Source organism: Lontra canadensis, unplaced genomic scaffold, assembly GCF_010015895.1.
Source record: "Lontra canadensis isolate GAN:19392208 unplaced genomic scaffold, GSC_riverotter_1.0 scaffold2, whole genome shotgun sequence".
In the NCBI taxonomy this organism is placed as follows: domain Eukaryota; kingdom Metazoa; phylum Chordata; class Mammalia; order Carnivora; family Mustelidae; genus Lontra; species Lontra canadensis.
The window spans coordinates 34,301,845-34,325,032 of NW_022630996.1; the positions used below are offsets into that span (position 1 = coordinate 34,301,845).

At 34.9% G+C, this 23,188-nt stretch overlaps 1 protein-coding gene across 6 annotated transcripts in view; it reads right to left on the bottom strand.

Moving 5' to 3' along the window:
- SEPTIN7 (septin 7) overlaps positions 1–23,188 on the bottom strand; it is a 115,641-nt gene that overhangs the window by 30,127 nt on the left and 62,326 nt on the right. For all 6 annotated transcript variants that reach the window (XM_032871701.1, XM_032871667.1, XM_032871676.1 and 3 more), the window contains 3 exons: positions 15,801–15,907; positions 3,394–3,494; positions 2,318–2,452 (listed from right to left, as the gene is read on the bottom strand). In XM_032871701.1, coding sequence (XP_032727592.1) covers positions 2,318–2,452; positions 3,394–3,494; positions 15,801–15,907 — 343 coding nt within the window. The remainder of the gene's footprint in view (positions 1–2,317; positions 2,453–3,393; positions 3,495–15,800; positions 15,908–23,188) is intronic.

Below are 23,188 nucleotides of genomic sequence, written 5' to 3' on the forward strand. Positions count from 1 at the left end.
AACCCTTCTGCCCTTTTAAATTAGAATACAAATTTCAGAAGCTTACAAAATGTCAACAGCAGAAAACATTTAGTTCACATGTAGATTACATTCTGGTTGAAATTTTTCCTCTGTCCATTTATAGTTTTATTTCAGGTCATCTTTTCCAAGAAATTTAGTTTTAAACAATGGAAAGTCCTTTATAGAATTTCTAGAAGATAAACCCACATTAGAGGGAAAAGACTATTTAACCTCAAAGCCTACAGCAAAATAAAATGACTACAGGGCAAATGACAAATATTTATAATATATACACATACACATATTTCTAAGGAAAAAAATCTTCTATACAAAACTCACTGAATGACACTGATTTTTTTAAATGGCAATCAATATTCAAAAGGGTAAGTATACCATTTTAAAACTCAAGTTCCAAGTCAGTTTTTAATTTAATAACTTAAATTACCAAGCACTGAACAGAAAATGAAGCAACAATTCCTGAAGTCATAAATCAGTCCTGTGTTTACAGATGACACTGGGTGGGCTGAGGTGGGGGGACACTGAAAATACAATGTTGAACCAATTTATAATTACTCCAAAACAGGACCCCTCATAAAAGGGAATCTAGGTACTACCCAGATAAGATAGAAAGGCCCTGATTCAACTATTATTAGACTGCCTAGAATTTCAGTCTATAGTGAACAGGAGATCAGGAACTCTCTACATAAATTCAATGTTTTATTCTTTCACTTAATCCACAGTAACACATACCAATGGGCAAAACTTTGTTCCATGCCTCAAAGTAGTTAAGATGAGAAACTATTCAAAAGCATGTTTTCAGAAAATAAAAATTTTGAACCCCTGTCTCTCATTACAAATAAGAAATGGCCCAAAGCTACCACACACTGTTTGAATCATTAAAAAAAATTTTTTTTTAAATCTTATTTCCCATGCAATTTTAAGGAATATACTTTCCCCTAGGGATGGAAGGAATGTGATTTCATGAGAATTACTAAATACTGGAGAGAGTCCAAAAGATCTAAAATAATAAAACTGGATAAAAACCGTCAAATTTCTATTGACTAAAGTGCAGTTAAGATTTTATTCCGTTGGCTTCCAAGAAAAGCCCTAACAAGTTAACATAAAATGATAAAAAAAAAAAAAAAATAGTATATAAATTCAGGAAGAAGCTAGCAGGTACTCATAAAAGGCCATGTACAGTGTCTTGTTTTTGAGTTGTTTTTTTTGAGCCTTTTAAGTAGATGAGTCAATCTTGCACATTAAATATGTAAACTTCTTAGAGCACTACAGAAGAATATTAGAAATAAAAGAAGAAATACTTGCACCACCATAATCTGACAGTGCAAAAATGGTAAACTATATAATTAAGACTTTTTGCTCAACCATAATAATGATGATGGGCATTAGTTTATCTAGGAAAATGGTGGAGAAAGCAGCAGAAAACAGAAGAGAAAGGTACTGTTAGGAAGGAACTGGTTTATACTACAGTAATCTACGGTGGCGTAATGCTATTTAGTCTGATGTTACATAATATTCTCGTTCCTTTTGGTGGAGAGATCGCAGCTCTACTCATCAGGTAGCTGAATTATGCAGTCATCTACCCAAAGAAAAAGACTGAAGAAGAGTAAATACAAGTATCTGCAGTTGACAGTGACACATGTACCTACTCAAATGACAGAGGAAGTATAGACAATAAAAAAAGGAATAGAGACTGGCCATACTAACAAAAAAAAAATAATCAGTTCATATGAATGTCTAGATACTTACATTTAAACTCCTAGTAAGTAGACAGTTAGCACAGATAATATGAAACTTAAATAATATGATTGTGATAGCTAAGGTGAAACAGAGCCAAAGAAATTTAGTGAAGAAATAAATGGCACATAAGAACTTAGGTACTTAACTTTTCTGGTAATCTTCTCTATCAGACTCACAGTAAAAACATCTTTGGAGTTTCTTAGAATATGTCTAAGCTGTTATAGCTGTTTCTCATTATTTGGTAGTTCAATTTGTGGCAAGAGGTCAAAAAGAAGCTAAACTAGCCACACTGAGACATTAAACCATGATGGAAACACTTTCTATATTATAGTGAAGCAGGTAAAAAAGTCTTATGTATAAACTAAGAAGTAAAATTACTATTAGCTTATCTAGGACTTAAAAAGTGTTTTTTATAATTTTTTCATTTTTATATAGAATTTGGGATTTCACCACTCGTGTAGTTAAATGTGCTCCACAGAGATCTAGATTACTAAAATATGTACCCGAAGTTCAATAATAATAAGCAACAGCAAGTTACCAGAAGTATCAAGGTACTGACCCATGTCCTGAAGGAGCAATGAAATATAAACAACACTGCACCCTGTTATCAGGCATCTGACGTCTGTTCACTCGAGATTCTGCATTTAGGTAGTCCTCAAATTTACTATCAATGTAGTCAATAACAGGCTGCCAGCTAGAGAAACCAGACAAATAAAAAAATTAAGTTTCAATTTACATATGAATGTACAATTGATGACTGTTAAAGTGGAGTAATCATTATTTTTAAATAGGCAAAACCAATCAAACCACTGGAAAATATCTCAAATTATTCTACATATACTGATTAAAAAACAAATATTAATCACACTGAATAAATCTTGATTCATTATTTCTAAACTTTCCAAATCAAAGAAAATTAATTATATAGAGTCCAAAGCTCAACAAAATTATCGTATTATCTGCATTGGTAAGTACAGAGTTTCAGATTTCAAATGGAAAGATTAAATAATACAAAAACCTCACGACGAACTTATTTCAGTGTTGTTGTTGTTGTTGTTTTTATGTTATGTTAGTCACCATACAGAACATCATTAGTTTTTGATGTAGTAGTCCATGATTATTTAGGTGTTTTAAGAGCTGACAGAGAAATTTACTTCAAAAACAATGTGGTACTCAAAGAAAAATTTAAATATTGTTTAGAAGATACTAAGGTATTATTTCCAAATAGAATGTCATGAATGTTTTCTAAACTTATGACTTGGAAAAGCTGAATATTTAAAATCAGGTTTAAATTAGGATGTGACAGAAAATAATATATACAGCAAGTGGATAAAATTATAGTAGAAAATGAAAAGTTTTAGCTTCCTTATAATAATGAGAATTCTTGTTTCTATGTTGTTTTGGAATTTGCCTCCAAAATAATTCTTTGATAGGTATTATCTCTATTTTATAGAAATCAGTTCAGAAAAAATAAGCAACATTTTCAAGTGGCCAAGTTAGTAAAAGAACTCAAGTCATAGCACTTAAAAGTTCAATAACTTTTGTTAAAATGAGAAGTTTAAAAATCTTAAGCAGAAAAACTCTAACCACCCATACCCCAAACGCAGTGTAAGCAGTGATGATAATCCTTCTTACCAATTACTATTATCCACTGCATCTCCAAATCCTGGGGTATCAACTATTGTGAGCAGCAACTGAACACCACCTTCTTTGATTAAAACTTTGGATTGTTCCACCTGTAAGAGTCATTGGTACAGGTATTAATACCACACATTACACCCGTGGTTTCCTACAAAGTAAGAGGCAGGGGATGAGCATTAATCAAAACCAACTGGAAATTTTTACAAACAAAAACCCACCCCCACATTCTCTTTAGAATCAATTACTATGGATATTAGAAGTCCTGGGTACTTGAAAGAAAGGCACATATAAACAGCTGGTTTATGGTTTATAACTGACATAAAGAAGAAAAACAGGAACTGAGAAAATAGTAATAGTCACTAAAGCCATATAATACTCATATAATCTAAACGCATATCTAATAATATAAACAATGTGCTTGAATGATTTGGTAACTCATAGAAATCAAATGCAATTAACCAAACAAGTACAAATAATGTACCATTTACAATAAATGTTTTCCTGGACTACCTCCACCTAGTTTGGTTCAAATCAATTACTCAAGTTAACTTACTACCATTCCCAAATCTTTTTCAGCATAGCCATAATTATTTACACTTGTGTTTATGGTATAGTTAAGATCCAATTCTTTTCTCAAATATTATACTACACATTTGACAGAGGCAATCAGCAAAAGTGCAGGCACTGAAAAAAAAATCCTACTAACTCTGACTAAAATCTTTAGTTCTCTTTACAATTTGTGAAAATATTCTATTTGAGAAAGGGTATTGGACTTAAACAATGCCAAGAGCAATCCAAAGATTTTCGGTAACCCTGAGCTATGTATCAGAACATACAACTCATTCATTTTGGGCATATGCTCCTGCTAAAGTAAACACTGATTCAAAGAGAAAAAGGGAATAGTTGCCCCAGAAAAACACAAGCTTTCATTCAATGTACATTTATATCAAGGGCTAACTAAGACTAGAGGCTCTTCATATACTGACCGGTTAATTTAAGAGAGAAAAATTAGACACAAATGTTTAGTGTTAATTGCCAAAAGATGGTATGACTTAAGTACCATAAGACTTAAGGGAAACTTAATTTTTTTATTTGTCTGGTTTCTCTAGCTGGCAGCCTGTTATTGACTACATTGATAGTAAATTTGAGGACTACCTAAATGCAGAATCTCGACTGAACAGACGTGAAAAGCAACTTCAACTATTTATGTTTTGGAAAGGAAAAGTGACTAATTTCTAGGTAGAAAAAGTTGAGTGTACCTTTTGGTATTACAAATATGATATAATTTCCATTTTCCTTGGGCATTTTTTACAGAGGCTTGGTGATGCATAAAGAGACTGAGGAATTAAGACTGCTGAGCAAGAAAGTCTGCAGCAACACTGTCCAACATAATGTTGAACAGTTTCTGAGATGATGCAAATGTTTTGTATCTGCACTATCCAATACAGTAGATGCCTGCCATGTGGCTACTTAGCCCTTGAAATGTGACCAGAGCAACTAATAAGCTGAACTAACTATTTAATTTGAATCAACTTAAATTTAAATAGACATATATGGCCTGGTGACACTGAATTGGACAGTATAGGTCTATGTCAGCCAACAGTTGTTAAAAAAAATAATATAAAAAAAATCTTGTTAAAATTGAAAACACTGCCTAAGATTTGGACGTGTATGCCCATGGAAGGGCTTCTAATCTTTTAGACAAATAAAAGGCAAAGGTCTTATCTTTTAGACCAGTGGTCTTTATACTGTTTTAGTCCCAGTGTGAAATACCAGTGGAAATTTTGAACATTCCAAATATATTTATTTATATCTACCAAATATACATAATTGGCAATCTGTTAATAAGTATTAACACAGTATTAATTCTCTGTAGGTTAAAAAAATAAACATCAGTAAATAGGGTTCTTAATATTTTCTGGCCATTTTCAGTATCAACAATAGATGTGTATTACTTAGAAGACCACTGTTTCACACCACATAGCTAAGATAATACAGCTAGTCTGATAAACCCGTTTACTCTCACAACATGAGAAAGGTAAAATGAGGAAATAATCAGACTTACCAGTGTTAGATTTTCAAAACTTTTTTTAAAAAAGTGATATTATGCCACGTGATTTACAAAGTTCGTATTTTATATATATCGTTGTCCTCTAGTCAAAGGACAATCAAGTTATTTGTCATTATATATCAATTTAAAAAATGGACAATTTCCAACATCTCCATATACCTTGATTTGCTTCCATCTCCTTCCATAAAAACAGCTTATTCATTTATGGTAACTGGCACTGAAGTAGAAATATCCAAAGTAATCATACCATCCCTTTCCTAATAATTCTTTTAAATGACAAAGCACTGAATATTAGAAACTGATGCAAAATATAATTGTTCTACATGAGTCATCTCCCAATTTTACTCCAAACCATTTCTGGTTCTCTTATTAGTAAGTAAAGCCCATTTCTATCTTCAATAATAGGTTGTATACTAATCACACACTATACCAGCTTAAATTTTAAGATCCTTGTTTCCTTGTTTTTATAATCAGTTTAACTTAATTGTTTACTGATATAAAAAAAATTAAGATCTGTATTTTAAATACTTCAAAGAGTCTGTTTATAAAAGGTCTTTTCAGGTCTATGAATTTCTATGTATCCATATATGGTAAAATAGAAAGAAGAAGGCAACATATGGAAGATATCCAGAAAACTTAACTGTAAACTAGTGCCATTCACAGGATCCAACTGTATCCTATCATCTGGTTTTGCAAGTATCCTCATGGGATCCATGGAAAACAAATTAGTTCAAGTCCAGGAATTTCAAACTTTTCTTAAGAAATCTATTCCAAATGGCTACTTTCCCATGCACTTTACTTAAGCAGGTCACATCAGCATATTTTATGGCATCACTCAAAATCCTCTAAGATTAAATGCATAATTTAATACTGAAGGAATGAATCAAGGGTATTTTCAATTATGTGTTTCTCTCTGAAAAATAAAACTAAAGCCCATTACATTGCTTATGTATAATTAATTTACAGAGCCCTCATTTGGACTCCTACTTTCCAGAAATCCAAGGCACTCTTTTTTCTAATATTGTTCCAATTTTCAATCTGAGAAAAAAAAAAATTAAACATTCAGTGTTTCCATAACTTCATTTCTTTCATTTTCAAAAGACCGTTAAAAGTTTTATAACATAATGTTATAAAAGAGCTATTTGTTAAGTAGAAAGTGTTACTTAATTAACTATATTAAATTTCATAGAGAGGGTTAAAATTTTCTGCCAGGAGCTTACCTCTCTACCCAAACTTGTTCAGGAGGTGGCATTAGGAGGTGCAGGGACTTGGGACAACAGAGACTTAAATAGCCTGAGATATTTCACTTAGCTCAAACACAGAAACTATCTACTTTGATTATTTAATGCCTGATAAATAAATTAGATAGATATTTAAGATAAAGATAAGATATATAAGATAAATATCTATCTTAAATACTTAAATACTTCATTATGTTCCATAAGAAACTAAGAGGCGATGACCAAAGGTACAATACTTATGCCTAAAGATTATATCCTTCTCATAAAGCCCCTGACCTAGTTTATTAAGAAAGCAGATCCAGGGATGCCTGGATGGCTCAGCCAGTTTAGAGTCTGCCTTCGGCTCAGGTCACGATCCCAAGGTCTTGGGATCAAGTTCCACATCCAGCTCCTTGCTCAGCAAGGAGCCTGCTTCTCCTTCTGCCCCTCCCCCTGCTCATGCTCTCTGACAAGTAAATAAATAAAATCTTAACAAAAGAAAAAAGAAAAAAAGAAAGTTGTTCCAAAGATTTGAATTCTAGGGGCACCTCAGGTCATGATCTTAGGGTCATGAGATGGGAGCCCCACACTGGGGTTTGTGCTCAGCGTGGAGCCTACTTGAGATCCCTTCTCTCCCTCTCCCTCTTCCCTGCCCCCCACCCAGCTCTTGCTCTCTCTCTCCAATAAATCTCTAAGCACGCACATGTGTGCACACACGCACATACACACACACACACACACTAAATCACTACCCCTAACTTCCCCTGACTCCTTACACTGAGATCTTAAGCAACTTGACCCTTTCATTTTCATTAGTAAGCCCCCTCCTAAATCCTTTATTTCCTTTTCCTTTCCAAGCTCAGATATCTTTCTGATCCACAAAATTCATGAACTTCGATTTGACAGGAATTTCCCTGCTATCCAATAATCCTTCTATGTGCTCCTTAGTCTCATGCCACTCTCATTTCTCAGTATGGGTCTTTTCTACCCTATTTCTGTCCATCCTCAGCAAAGTACCTCATCTCTACATGAAGACAAGAGCATCCCCAATTTGTCTGAAGCAACAGTCTTTCCTTCTGTTCAGTGGAATAGATCCCTTTCTTCCTAAGGCTAATTTCTTAATCTATACCAGGAATCTGATTATTCCATATTGGAGTCATACTGACAAGTGTTTAGACTATTTATCCTTTATTTTCAACCTCTTGTCTCTTCAGGGATTAATTCCCCATAGGATATAAACATTCTTAGGTCTTTTTTGGAAATAAAAACCAAACGACTGCCTCAGTACCCTACACTCAACCTCTAGGTATTCACTTTCATCCCTTCCTTCATAGCCATCCCATCATCCGTGCCTCATTTACTATTCACTTCCCAACCAGTGCCATATTGCCCTTCATTCCTACTACACTAAAATCTGCCAAGGTAATCTATAGCACCTTAGAGCAGCACATTCTCACGAAATCATATTTGTTTGCTATATCCTTCATGTGACTAGCTTAAGAACTTTGATTATGGGGGCACCTGTGTGGCTCAGTGGGTTAAAGCCTCTGCCTTCAGCTCAGGTCACGATCCCAGGGTCCTGGGATCAAGCCCTACATCGGGCTCTCTGCTCAGCAGGGAGCCTGCTTCCCCTCCTCTCTCTCTGCCTGCCTCTCTGCCTACTTGTGATCTCTGTCTGTCAAATAAATAAATAAAAATTTAAAAAAAAATAAGCATTTAAATGTCTGTTCTATGAATAGCTCAAAAAACTATCAATATTGGACCAATATCAACAAGAGAGCTTCCTAACTGGGCTTTACAAAAAGGTCTCAAGGGTTCTATAAAACGTTATCTTAGGGATAGGATTCTTTGCTTTCACCTTTCCTCACCTCCAAAATTTCTATACACATTTAATCTGTAATAGTGATTTGAAGGACTTCATAAACCAAGAAAAAAAGTTTTAAAGGGGACCAATATAAGGTTGCAAACTAAGAACTTTAAAAAAAAGAAAAAGGGGCACCTGGTGGCTCAGTGGGTTAAAGCCTCTGCTTTCAGGTCAGGGCATGATCCCAGGGTCCTGGGATGGAGTCCCACATTGGGCTCTCTGCTCAGCAGGGAGCCTGCTTCCCTTCCCCTCTCTCTGCCTGCCTCTCTGCCTACTTGTGATCTCTGTCTGTCAAATAAATAAATAAAATCTTTAAAAATAAATAAATAAATAAATAAATAAATAAATAAATAAAAGGGGAAAAAAGGAAAAAACCAACACTCTTGGGGTGCCTGCGTGGCTCAGCTGGTTGAGTGTGTGACTCTTGATTTCGGCTCAGGTCATGATTTTGGGGTCCTGAGATCAAGCCCCACACTGGGCTCTGTGCTCAGCAGGGAGTCTGCTGGAGATTCTTTCTCTCCCTCTTCCTTTGTCTCTCCCCCACTCCCATTCTCACACACTCTGTCTAATATCTTAAAAAAAAAAAAAATCTAACACTGATTTCACAGAAGAAACTGAAGCAATTTAGTCTCAGTATAAAGGACAGACTTTCCCTTGGAGACAAGTTGGCAACCTTTCACAGACTTGAAATAGGATTCAAAAATTTTCAAATGTAACAAAATTATAAAATTTGCTACTATATACACAACACTGTATATAATATTTTTCTTAAAACTTTGTTAATCTGAAGATCTGTTTTTGAGAGTAGAACAAATATTCAATGCTTTCTATCACTTCATTTTAATGAGTCTATTAAAAAATACATGAATAAAAATAGAAGTTAAAGGTACTATTTCATTCAATGTGAAATATTCTGAAAGAATGAAGGATAAACAGTACCCTCTCTAACTTCTTCCCAGAGAGACAGGATAAAACCAGTTTGCATCAGGCTAGAAATACTGCAAAGCAGTAGTTCTCAAAATGTATCCTGACTGGCAGATGCACAAGTCTGTGAACTTGGTAGAAACATGAATTCTTTGGGCCCTGCTTCAAACCCATTAAACAGCAAACTCTGAGGGGAGGTGGACTCAGCAATCTGTTTTAGCCTTCCAAGTGACTGATGTACACTCACGTGTGAGAACCACTAGTACCAAGAACTCTAGGACTAGAGTGTTGGCTCACATTTTGAGTCCTGAGGCCCAAGACAGGACACTGGGAATTAATCACAAAGGATTTCTATTTAATACTGAAAATTCCATTCAAATCAGAACCACTGATATATGAGAAGTTCAGAACCATCTCTCTATTCAGTGTAGACACCTTTTCTTTCCTTCCAAGACTGCAAATGTGGAAGAATTTCTTATACCAGTCTTCTATAAATAAATAATGCTCAGGGAGGAGATTATGAGATCACAGTCTTTATTAAAATCTCACTCCCTACCTTGCTACATCACAGCATTTTTCTTTTCTTTACTTTTTTTTTCTTTTTTTTTTTTTTGATAGTTGGAAGTGTTCCAGAAAGCCTTCAGGTGAGAAACTGCAGACATATGCCTTTTGAAACTCGGGATTTTGTTTCTCCTGGTCTGCTATGTCTGGGCTGAGATGTAATACTTCTGACCACCCTCCACAAAGAATTTATGAGCTTCCAAGAGGAGATTATCTGCTAGATTACTGAGCTTGGTGAAGAGCCAGTCAACTGTGAAAGAAAACTACCCTCTATTCTCTAAATAAATGGAATGACTCAGAACATGTTATGTTCTCTCCTGGATAAGTGAGGAAGAGAGTACACAGGATCTTCAACTTGTTTCCAGTATATGAAGGAATACCATCCAGAGTACTTCTCTGGGATTCTAGTCATTATCAACCCAGTTCTCAGATGTTATAGGTCTTAACTTTTGGTAAAAAGAGGAGATTTAAGAGTGATACACAGGCCTTTGTCATAAAAATCTTAGTACAGATACTGTCAAGCCCTAATTACTCCTTTGTTTTAAAAAAAGGGAGACTTGGGAAGATATTCACAATAGAAAAGAACACTATTGAAATGTTACCTTAAAAGAAGGTTAAATGAGTTAGACAGGATTATTTGGGAGACAAGTAAATGTAAAAACAATCCTGAGAGCCTCTTCCATATTCCTTAACAGGTGCTAGCCTAAGAGAAAGTATCTTCAGTGTCTGAAATGTAAGGGACAATTATCTAGACAAGGAAATTTTCCAAATCAAAGAGAAAAAGACAGAAAACATTAAGATGATCAAAACACTTCAATGAAATCTGAATAGTTAATGAGTATAAAAGACATGTTCAACCTCATAAGAATCAAAGAAAATTAACTGAAACAATAAAATACCTTTTACTTAATGTGTCACAGACGTACAACAGAAACAAGTGTTCAGATCCACCAAAAGAATGTATAAAAATATCCATATCGTTAAAAATTGAAAGCCTAAATGCTTATCTACAACAGAATATAATTTATGATATAATCATATACTGGAATATTATACAACAATGAAAAAGGACTATAACTATACAGTACAAATACCACAGATATAATCTTCAGTGAAAGAAATCAGACACAAAAGAGTATATATCTAAATGAAGTTCAAGAAAGACAAAATTAATCTATTGAGACAGAAGTCAGAAAGCTATTTATATCTGGAGTTGGGTGTAATACTGAGGGGAGGCAAAAGGAAACTTGCCAGTGTGCTAGAAATGTACATTATCTTAATCTGGCTGGTAATTACCTAAATAAATGAACATGTATACAAAAGTTCATCAAGCTTTATGCTAAAATCTGTGCCCTTTTAGTATAAAGCTACATATTCATTTAAAAATTATATTAAAATTTTGCTCAAAAAAATAGAAATAGATCAATAAAACTTTTTAAAAAGCTGACTCTGGCCTTATTCTGAGACTATGAAAGAAGACTCTCACTGCTTTGCTAAAAAAGATTGAGATGGTGGCCAAGGATCATGTCAGAGAGGTGAATTAGGAGGTTATTGTAATAATCTAGGCAGAGAGATGATGGAACCCTACATATGAGAAGTATAAGAAAGAATTCTGGATATACTGTGAAAGTAGAGATAACAGGATTTGTTGATGGCTACATGTGGATTGAAAGAGAAAAAAGGAGTTAAGGATGGCTCCAAGTTTTTTGGTCTGAGCAACTGGTTTAGAGTAGACAGTACCATATAGTCTATCAGTATTTTTAATAAATTTGTTTGGCAAATTTGTTTTTGGCATCATGACTTTTAGGGGACATATTTTTGTTGAACTGACCTAGAACCAATTCTTAATATGAATCTTATTCCTTGTAAATACTTATCTTTTGGTATTCATATTTCTTTTCTGAAAGGCAAAATTATAAAAGCATGCACACTGTATAAAATGGAGAAGTCTCACAATATGGAGAATCGTTGATGACAATATGATAATGAATTCTATTTAATATCCTTTTTACAATATGTAGACCATGACAGGATACACACAGTTGTAACTACATTACAAGCAATCTCTTGAGCAAATACTTTGCTACAGAGTATAAAAGATTCAATTTCTTTGTGTCAAATTCCTGAAATTGCAAGCACTGGTACTTTCATGTGTTCAGACACTGGTTTAAAAAAAAAAAAAAACCACTGCATGGATGAACAAGAAAGCTTGAGTATTGTTCTTTTGTCTTTATTAAGCAAAGTAAAATAAAACATGGTAAGGTACAAAATCTTCATGAGTTAATTGGCTTCCATCATCCACCCAGCAGTAGTTAATTGGAATTTCAAGCTTAGTATTTAAAGGGAAGTCCTTACCCTTGAGTCCAGACTGCAAATTTAAATCTAACAAGCAACAGCAAACATCATGTATGTACTATTTGAGATTTAAAAAGCAAAACAAACAAACAAACAAAAAATCCCTTCCTGAAACTATCCCTTACTAGCTAGAGTCAGATGATCGGCCCCTTACTGCTTACAGAGGCATTTAAAAAAAAAAAAAAAGATTTTATTTATTCATTCATTTGACAGAGAGAGAGAGAGTGAGAGAGACACAGCGAGAGGGAACACAAGTAGCCGGAGTGGAAGAGGGAGAAGCAGGCTTCCTGCCAAGCAGGGAGCCCAAAGCCGATGTGGAGCTCGATCCCAGGACCCGGGGATCATGACTTGACTGGAGGCAGACGCTTAACGACTGAGCCATTCAGGTGCCCCCATAGAGGCATTTTTTATGTTATTTTAACAATTTTCACATGACTTCGCTGATCAAATCATTTTGTCTTCATTTTGTCTAAACTGCCTAGTTGGGAAACTCTCTCTATATAAGATTAAAAAAAAAAAAAAAGGTTTTAAAAAAGAAAGAAAACCAAAAAGCTGTTGGATGAAACATTATTAAATAGGGAGATTGTAGTAAAGGAAAGCTAATCCACCTATTAAGAACTGGTTAACCTATGAAACTAGCATGTATTAAATATTAACAGTATAGAGACAGCATAATTTGACAAAATACACACCAAACCAGACTGCTTAGATTTGTATCCAGTTCTGTCACTCTTTTTTTTTTTAAGATTATTTATTTATTTATTTATTCATTTGTGAGAGAGAGCACAAGACGTGAGAGGGTTGGAGGGAGAAGCAGACTCCCCACCGAGCAGGGAGCCCGATATGGGAGTCGATTCCAGGACCCCAGGATCATGACTTGAGCTGAAGACAGTTGCTTAACCAACCGAGCCACCCAGGCGCCCCAGTTCTGTCACTCTTAACTATGTGATCTCAGGGATATGACAATGTCCCTACCTCAGTTTCCACCTATGTAAAATGGCGGTAATAATACCACTTACCTCATAAAGTTGTTGTTAAGAATTAAATAAGTTAATGCACATGAACTGCTTAGAATAGTACCTGGAAGATACTAATGACTTACTAATGCAAGCCTGGCATTAACACCATACGCCAGAGCTACAAAGAGGACTCAGCAGTAATTACCAAGAACACTACCGGCAAGTACATGACCACTGAGATCTAATGTATTTTAGAATAAATATTCTTTTTTTTTTTTTTAAGATTTTATTTATTTATTTGAAAGAGCATGAGTGGGATGAAGGGCCGAGGGAGAAGCAGACTTCCCACTGAGCAGGGAGTCCAATGCAGGGCTTTACCTTGGGACTCCGGGATCATGACCTGAGCTGAAGGTAGATGCTTAACCAACTGGGTCACCCAGGTGTCCTTAGACTAAATATTCTTGAACTTAGGAATCTGTACTGTGCCATTTCTTTAACATTTCTACATACATAGTTTACTTACCTTGAATTTAAATACCTAAATTAAAAAATTAGAATTTCCTCTTCTTGTTTAGGGTTAAAATATACAACACTGGGGGCGCCTGGGTGGCTCAGTGGGTTAAAGCCTCTGCCTTTGGCTCAGGTCATGATCTCAGGGTCCTGGGATTGAGCCCCACATCGGGCTCTCTGCTCAGCAGGAAGCCTCCTTCCCCCTCTCTCTCTGCCTGCTTCTCTGCCTACTTGTGATCTCTGTCAAATAAATAAATAAAATGTTTTAAAATATATATATACAGGGCGCCTGGGTGGCTCAGTGGGTTAAGCCGCTGCCTTCAGCTCGGGTCATGATCTCGGGGTCCTGGGATCAAGTCCCGCGTCGGGCTCTCTGCTCGGCAGGGAGCCTGCTTCCCTTCCTCTCTCTTTGCCTGCCTCTCTGCCTACTTGTGATCTCTCTCTGTCAAATAAATAAATAAAAATAAAATCTTTAAAAAAAAAAGTATATATATATATATACACACAACACTGATCACAAAATAAATAAGCAATGTAGTGTCAAGTTTTTCGAATACAATTTTGCAAGTAATTTGTAATTTCAAGCTCTATGAAGGATACAAAAAAAATTCCTAAAAGAGAAAAACTTCAAAAAAAGAAACAAAATATCCACTTGACAGAATTACTTCTTAAGAATCTAATTACTAAACTGCATCTTGCAGTTTGATATGTATGAGCTTCCGCCCAGGATTTCCCGAGCGTCCTTCTACCCTGTGCACTAGAATAATCACTACCAATCCTTCAAATCCACCTCCAGCCTGAATAAAGCCTGTTCCATTGAGAACTATTCACCCCCCTCCTCTCTGCTTATGGGCTATATATTACTACTGTACCATTCCACTAACAATTTTTTCAATTAACAGTTTAAAGGAGTACTGAAACAAAAATGTAATGTGAACCACATAAGTGACTTAAAACTTTTCAGTAGCCACTTTAAAATATTATTGCTGGAAAGTGTAATCAATATAAAAAAATTAGTAATAAGATACTTTATATTTGTTACATATTAAATTGTCAAAATCTGGGATGTATTTTATACTTGCGTAACATCTCCATTTGGACTATCCATATTTTAAGAGCTCAACAGGCACATGTGACTACTGGCTAATGTACTGAATAGTAGAGATCTGGAGCCTAGAGTATTCTGTCATATGAAGTGTGGTCTAATGGTCAGCAGCATCAATATCACCTAAAATTTTTAGAAATGCAGAATTTCAACCCATCTCAGACTAAATTAACCTAAAACAGGAACTAAATTTAACAAGTTGATCTAAACACACATTAAAGACTGAGAACTATTTAATTAGACTACACATAGCTTGGGAGCCTTAAAATTTCAATTGCCATTCATCTATCACATAGGACTATGCCACTGAGTAATACAGAACCCTGTATTTAAGTAATAATGGCTTTTCTGCAAATCAAGCTTTTTCTACACTATCCATTAGCACATTCTCCAACAGTGGAAATACATCTATACTACCCAAATACAGCCATACTACCCTTGCCACATGTCTAAGGAGCACTTGAAATATGACTAGTGTAACTGAGAAACCAAACTTTAAATTTTATTTGCTTTCAACTTACTCAAACTTAATAGCTAAATATGGCAAGTAGCTACCATGTTGGACAGCCTAACTCTAGGGGTATTATTTAGTACTTCACAGTATAATCTATAGGAGGGTCCTAGGGACAAATTTAGTAGAAGGTTCTAGCCAAGATAATTCCTCTAAATTCACCTTCTCTTTCTAATCATCAATCAGGTTTACCATTTTACATTGGATGAGGCCAAATATAAAACCTACCTCTAGGGAAGCATAATAAAAGTTATAGCATGTATTTTGTGTGTGTTAACATTACCCCAGCTTATCATCAATGAACAATACAAATGTACATACCTGTACTGTCTTTTTTATTCTATGGGATGGACCTGGATACTCTGGAGAATACAAATCTGTGAGGAATAATGAGTTGATTAATGTTGACTTCCCGAGTCCAGATTCACCTAAAAGAAAAGGGGGAGGAAAATTTGTTAAAGTTGGCCACTTTATCAACCTTAAAAATTCAACCATTACTGTAACCAAACTTGCTTTATATAAGTAATTTTTGATGGAACAAAGAAGTGACATTAGAAAACATACTATAAAGACTCCCTGTTAGAATAAGTTCTTTGTCCTCATTTTCTTATAAAATTAGACTCATGCTTTCAAGGAATCTTTTTAGCTTTGTAATCCTACAATTTGCGCCCTTTAAAAGTAATACATCTAGGGGCGCCTGGGTGGCTCAGTGGGTTAAAGCTTCTGCCTTCAACTCAGGTCATGACCCCAGAGTCCTGGGATCGAGCCCCACGTCGGGTTCTCTGCTCAGCAGGGAGCCTGCTTCCCCCTCTCTCTCTGCCTGCCTCTCTGCCTACTTGTGATCTCTGTCAAATAAATAAATAAAATCTTTAAAAAAAAAAAAGTAATGCATCTAATACAATAGTCTCCATTTTTAATAGTAATAGTATTAGTATTAATACTAATAATAGTAATAGTAATACTAATAGTATTAATAGTATTAATAGTAATACTAATAGTATTAATAGTAATAGTATTCCTAGAGACCAAAGTTAGTTATGAAAGAAGCACCCAAGTTTGGATTATATAATTGCTACTTCAGTGAAATAAAACATAAAAAAAAATAGGTATAAACATTTATTATAGGCAGTAATTAATGAATGACCCCCCAAAAAAGAAATCATACTATAAAAAGCAGAAATCTGCTGATAAAAGAAAAATCAATCAAAATGCATCTCAGTATAAAACTGAATCACAAAAAAAGTACTTCCAATTTATCCACCCATGTATCCATCACCTTAATTATAAAGGGTAGCTTTCCATAAACCAAATCCCAAAAAAATCATAGGTAATTACTTTTTAGAGTGCTCCTGACTGAGGTAAGAGGTAGGAATGGAAGAAGGCAAAACACAATTTCTGCTCAGATTCACATACTCTTCTTTAACTCTCTCTGTCAAGTTTAATACAACATATAATATATAAATTATATATAAATATAATTTTTACCAAAATATAAATAGCTTCAATATATTCATAATATAAGGCTAAATAAATTAAAAATCAAACTGCAATTATCAATTAATGTAGCACAATTAAAGAATCTAGTTATTGTTAATAGTTCGGCTGGTTTAAAAGACACCTATAGGGGCGCCTGGGTGGCTCAGGGGGTTAAAGCTTCTGCCTTTGGCTCAGGTCATGATCCCAGGGTCCTGGGATAGAGCCCCGCATCGGGCTCTCTGCACGGCAGGGAGCCTGCTTCCTCCTCTCTCTCTCTGCCTGCCTCTCTGCCTACTTGTGATCTCTGTCTGTCAAATAAATAAATAATCTTTAAAAAAAAAAAAAGACACCTATAGCCTAAATAACTGGTATCACAATATTAGCATTACTATTTCTGTCCAGGTTAAGTTCTTTCTTTTTATACTGGCTCCCAAGAAAGTTAAGATCTATACTAGGTTGTCAGGGCTTACCCCTTTGAATGAGGGGATGTCACTTTTTTCTTAAAGTAAAAATTCCAGAAATTTCTAAGACCAAGGAAAATACAGATTTTTGATACCTACTTCTTTCTCAACTCTTATATACTGAATAAAGGAGTAAAGACTAGAATAAAACCCAAGCCTGTGGGGGATAATCAGAAATATCTAGGCCTTACAGATGCCACTGTCCTATTGCCACCCACTATCTAGCCACAGTCAACCCCACCATGTTTTTCAACATTGCTATGGGCTGCATCTCCTCCAGGCTGTTTGCAAACAAAGTTCCAAAGACATTAGACAATGAATCTTGGAACATAGCATCAAGAACTAATAATGTACTGTCTGGTGACTAATATAATAAAAAATAAGAAGAGGAAGAATTACACACACATACACACACACAAACACAACAAGAACTTTCATGGCCTGAACACTGGAGAGAAAGGAGTTGGTTCTAAAGGTTCCTGCTTTCGCAGATTATTTCAGGGTTTATGTGCCAGGGTGGTGACTTCACATGCCATATGGCACTGGCAGGAAGTCCATCTATAGGGAGAAATCTGATGATGAGAATTTCATCCTGAAGCACAGGGTCTAGCATCTTGTCCACGGCAAATGCTGGAACCAACACAAACACTTCCCAGTTTTTCATCCACACTGCCAACACCAAGTGGCTGAATGGTAAGCACGTAGTCTTTGACCAGGTGAAAAAGTGCATGAATACTGTGGAAGCCATAGAGCGCTTTGGGTCCAGGAATGGCAAGACGAGTGAGAAGATCACCATTGCTGACTTGGACAACTCTAATAAATTTGACTTGTGTTTTATTTAAAACAAAAAAAGAGAAGAAAAATATCTATAATATTTTCATTTAGAAACATAAATGAAAAATTTGCATACCTGTAAAAATATTTTGGGCTGTCCAATGTACAAGTATACTAAATTCAAAAATTAATACTGCACTGACTAAAAGTATGTTTAGAGACCTTATTTTAATTAACTTTAAAAACCAATCTTTTTTGGTGGTACAGGGTAGAAGAACAAGAGAAAGCAGGGTAAAATGAAAGGCATGACATGACAAAGGGGGAATAAAGCCTGAAAGGCAACACATCAAAATGTTAATAGTGGTTACTACAGAGTAGAATTGGAGATAAGATTTTTTTTTTCCTTAGCTTTCCACATTTCTGTGTGTTCTAAATTTCCTTCACTAACTTAATTTTTTATAATTTTAAAAGCATTCTTGAGTGACATCAGCAAATGACAGACTTAAGAAGTTCCAAGCCCTCACAGAAACATCAAAAGCAACTAGAGACTGGCTGCATTAACTTTATACTGGAGCTCTGGAAAAAGTCAAAGCTTTACAGCAACCAAACAAATGCCTAGTCAAGAAAATACCGTGAACAACAAAGTTCAGGTCATTTTCATTTTTTCTTGCTCTATTCTCTATATGGGTATGTCTGGGACTCAAGGGATTTAGCAGCCCAGTTCCACATTCTTCCCTCAAACCAGATGGAATAGAGCTGACTTTTCTTAAAACATTCTAACCTCTCTAGGGTCTGCCAGAAGGACTGGTCTGTCTTGTCTAATTGGGATTTTAGGTGGAGGAAGCACTGGACACCATGGTAAAAGCTGAAGGCGGACTATAAATCCATGGATGCCTGGAGCAGAAAATTATGGGTGGGTATAATAAAGTATATACCTGATCCTAGAGAACTTAGGCTCATGCTTTTCCTATTAAAGATTAAGACTATTTGCTTTTTGTTTTTGAGCAATTCTCATTTTGGGAACAATGGTTAAGACTTTCTTTAACTTTAAACAGCATGTATCTTATTATACTATTTTAAATGTCAAAATATTGTCTGCTTTTTTATGCTCACTAAAAAAATCAGAAAACACCTAACTATACTTTCACTTATGATTTTTCCCCCAGTGAATTTTTTTCTCTATCTTCATTTAAACTCCCGTCATTCACTACATGAATTAATAGCTTGCATACTCTGAACTAAAACTTAGGTCTGGTCAATTTTTAACATGTCAGGCAGGAGATATCTAAATTAGTTAACTTCCATCCATTCCTAGACAACTCACATTAAAACTGAAGCTTTAAGATTCAATTCATATGTGATGCCCCTGAATGTTGGTTATAACAACAAAAGATAGCTTATTTTGCTTACCATCAAGGTGAACATTTCAGGAAACTTCACCAACAGTCTCAGAGGTTTAAAAAATGTCAGAGTAAATTACTGGTGAGCATATGGACAGAAGTAGGTAACCTTCAATTTAAAAGAAAATAAATATCCTCTCTGACCACTTATTCTGTACATTTTACATTCTTTTAGACTGATCAAGAATGTAAACCATAACTACAGTAACTGGGTGATCTCTGTAGAAGTAAACACAACAAATAATTGAGTATCATTTGGCCAAGAAAAAGAATTTCAGACTCCAGTTTAACTTTGCTCACATTTCTCTACTTCTCATCTTCCACATTTATGCATGAAGTTGTTTCTAAGTTATTTAGACTTATTCTGAACGGTTCTCGGCAAAGTACAATTTTTTTCATGAACTGCTCAATTTCTTTAATTCAGAGATACACATTTCCTTCATCAACGTTTCTAAAAATGAACATCTCTCATAGTCGAAATGTGTATTTACTATACTATTTTTTCAGCATCTTTTCATTTGTTAATCATTTTATTTTTTCATAAGTGTATCCTTTAATCCCCATCCCCTATTTCCTCCATCCCGCCACCCACCTCCCCTCTTGTACCATCAGTTTGTTCTCTATAGCTAACAGTCTATTTCTTGATTTGTCTTTTTTCCCCTTTGCTGATTTGTTAAATCCCACATGTGAGTGAGATCATATGATATGTCTTTCTCTGACTGACTCACTTCACTTAGCATTATACTTTCTAGCTCTAGCCATGTTGTTGCAAATGGCAGGGTTTCATTCCTTTTAATGGCTGAATAATATTCCATTACATGTAAACATATAATTGTATAATAATATATAATGGAATATTAGAATATAAAGTATAGTGTATGTGTACACACAAACACACACACACACACACACACACACACACACACTTCATCCATTCTTCTCTATCCATTCATCTATTGATGGATATACTTGGGCTACTTTCATAGTTAATAACGCCACTATAAACATAAGGGTACATGTACATGTATCCTTTTGAATTACTGATTTTGTATTTTTTGGGTAAACACCCAATGTGTGATTACTGAATCATAGAGTAATTTTATTTTTAACTTTCTGAGGAACCTCCATACTGTTTTCGCAGTGGCAGCACCACTCTGCAGTGCATGAGGATTCCTCTTTCTCCACATCTTTACCAACAGTTGTTTCTTGTGTTTTTGATTTTACCCATTCAGATAGGTGTGAAGTGGTGATATCTCATCGTGGTTTTGACTTGTATTTCCCTGATGATGAGTAATGAGCATCTTTTCATGTGCCTATTAGCCATCTGGGTGACTTTTTTTTTTGAGAAATGTCTGTTTATGTCTTCTGAACATTTTTAATTAAATTGTTTTTTGGTTTTGAGTCCTATCAGTTCTTTAAATATTTTAGATACTAACCTTTATCAAATATGTCATTTACCAATATCTCCTCCCATTCAGGTTTGCCATTTAGTTTTATTGATTGTTTCCTTTGCTGTTCAGAAACTTTTTATTTTGATGTAGTCCCAATAGTTTATTTTTGCTTTTGCTTCCCTTACCTCAAGAGACATACCTAGGAAAATGTTGCTATGACCAATGTCACAGATTCTTGCCTGTGCTCTCTTCAAGGATTTGTATGGCTTCAGGTCTCACATTTAGGTCTTTAATCCATTTTGAGTTATATTTGTGTATGGAGAAAGAAAGTGATCCAGTTTCATTCTTTTGCATGTTGCTGCCCAGTTTTCCCAATATCATTTGTTGAAGAGACTTTTTATCATTGTATATTCATTCCTCCTTTTTGAAGATTGATTGACCATATAATTGTGGGCTTATCTCTGGGCTTTCTGTTCTATTCCACTGGACTATGTGTCTATTTTTATGCCAGTACCATGTGGTTTTAATTACTACCATTTTGTAATATAACTTGAAATCTGGACTCGTGATACCTCCAGTTTTGTTTTTTTCTTTTCAAGACTGATGTCATGTCACTATTTGAGGTTTTTTGTGGTTCCACACAAATTTATGGATTTTTTGGTTCTAGTTCTATGAAACATGCTATTGGTATTTTGATAGGGATTGCATTAAATTTATAGACTGCTTTGGGCAGTACAGACATTTTAACCATATTTATTCTTCCAACTTATTCTTCCAAGTCTTTCCACTTCTTTGTATTATCTTGAATTTCTTTCACCAGTGTTTTCTAGTTTCCAGATACATGTCTTAACAACTCTTTGGTTAAGTTTTTTCCTAGATATTTTATTATTTTTGCTGCTGTTATAAATGGGACTGTTTTAATTTCACTTTCAGTTGTTTCATTATTAGTGTATAGCAATGCAAAAGATTTCTGTACATTGATTTTGTGACATAAGTGAATTCATTTATCAGTTCTAGTTTTGAGGGGTTTATTGTACTATTTCTTACCTCCCCCAAATCAAATCTGATTATATATCTCATAGACCGTATCCTGGAATCAAGGAAATAAGATCAAAATACTTCTTCTGTTAAACTCAAACTTAATTAAAGAGCCCAATCAAAGGAAGGAGACCTTAATATTTTTCCCTAAAGTTTAGAATTTGACATTTAATTTTTAGAATGAGTTACTCTGTACTAAAATGATTTCTATTTCTTTCTAATTCACAGGACTGCAATGGAACAGGAGATCTTAACCATAAAGAAGGTAACTAAGACCATCTCCCACCAACTCTAACTCATGAGGTGAAGGAACAAAGTTCCCCCAAAGAAAGTTACAAACTGTAGGAGAAAAGGTTCTTCAAGATCCCAGTTTCATTCAGGGAAAGGAGGTAGAAGGAATGTACTAAGAAGCAGTTAAGAATTTACTATGAGGTAACTGTGTTGAACATACAACGGGAGATCTAGATAAAGCAGTAGAAGGGTTGGTGGGGTAGCTGAGAAAGGGATGAGAATCTACAAGGGAATATATAAGAGAATCCAACATTGTGACGAAGGAAGACTAAATGTTAGTTATGGAGGCTTTAATCCCTACGAGTTCTTAAAGAAAGGAGGGACGCTTTCATTGGTGACCTACAAAGGAACCTCAAAGTTGTGATTTGGACCCAGGCTTTCTTTCCCTTATACCAATATTTTCTATCTTCAAATCTTTCTAAAACCAAATGTGTATTTTCCTCATTATAACCAAAAAGCATAATGCAATACAGATAAAATTACAGAGAAATAAAATTCTAGCAAGTTAATTTTTAGTCATGTAAAAACAAGGTAAGTTATCATTTTGGTCCCACATATTTAAACATCCTTATCATGATTAAGATCATGATCAATTCACAAGTAGGGTCCCATGGAGACAAGAAATCCAAAACATTTGACTAATAATTTCTTCTTGCAATAATTTTTCTTTTACTTGCCCTGATAAAGACTTTAAGATCATACTGAAAACCGAAAACCGTGTCAAATTCTTCTTTTGATGATTTTATTTATTTGAGAAAGAGTGCGCAAGACTAAGAGAGAGTCGAGCAGAGGGAGAAGGAGAAGCAGACTCCCTGCTTAACAGTGAGGCAGTGAGAGCCCAGGACCTAGAGCCCAGGAACCTGAGATCATGACCCAAG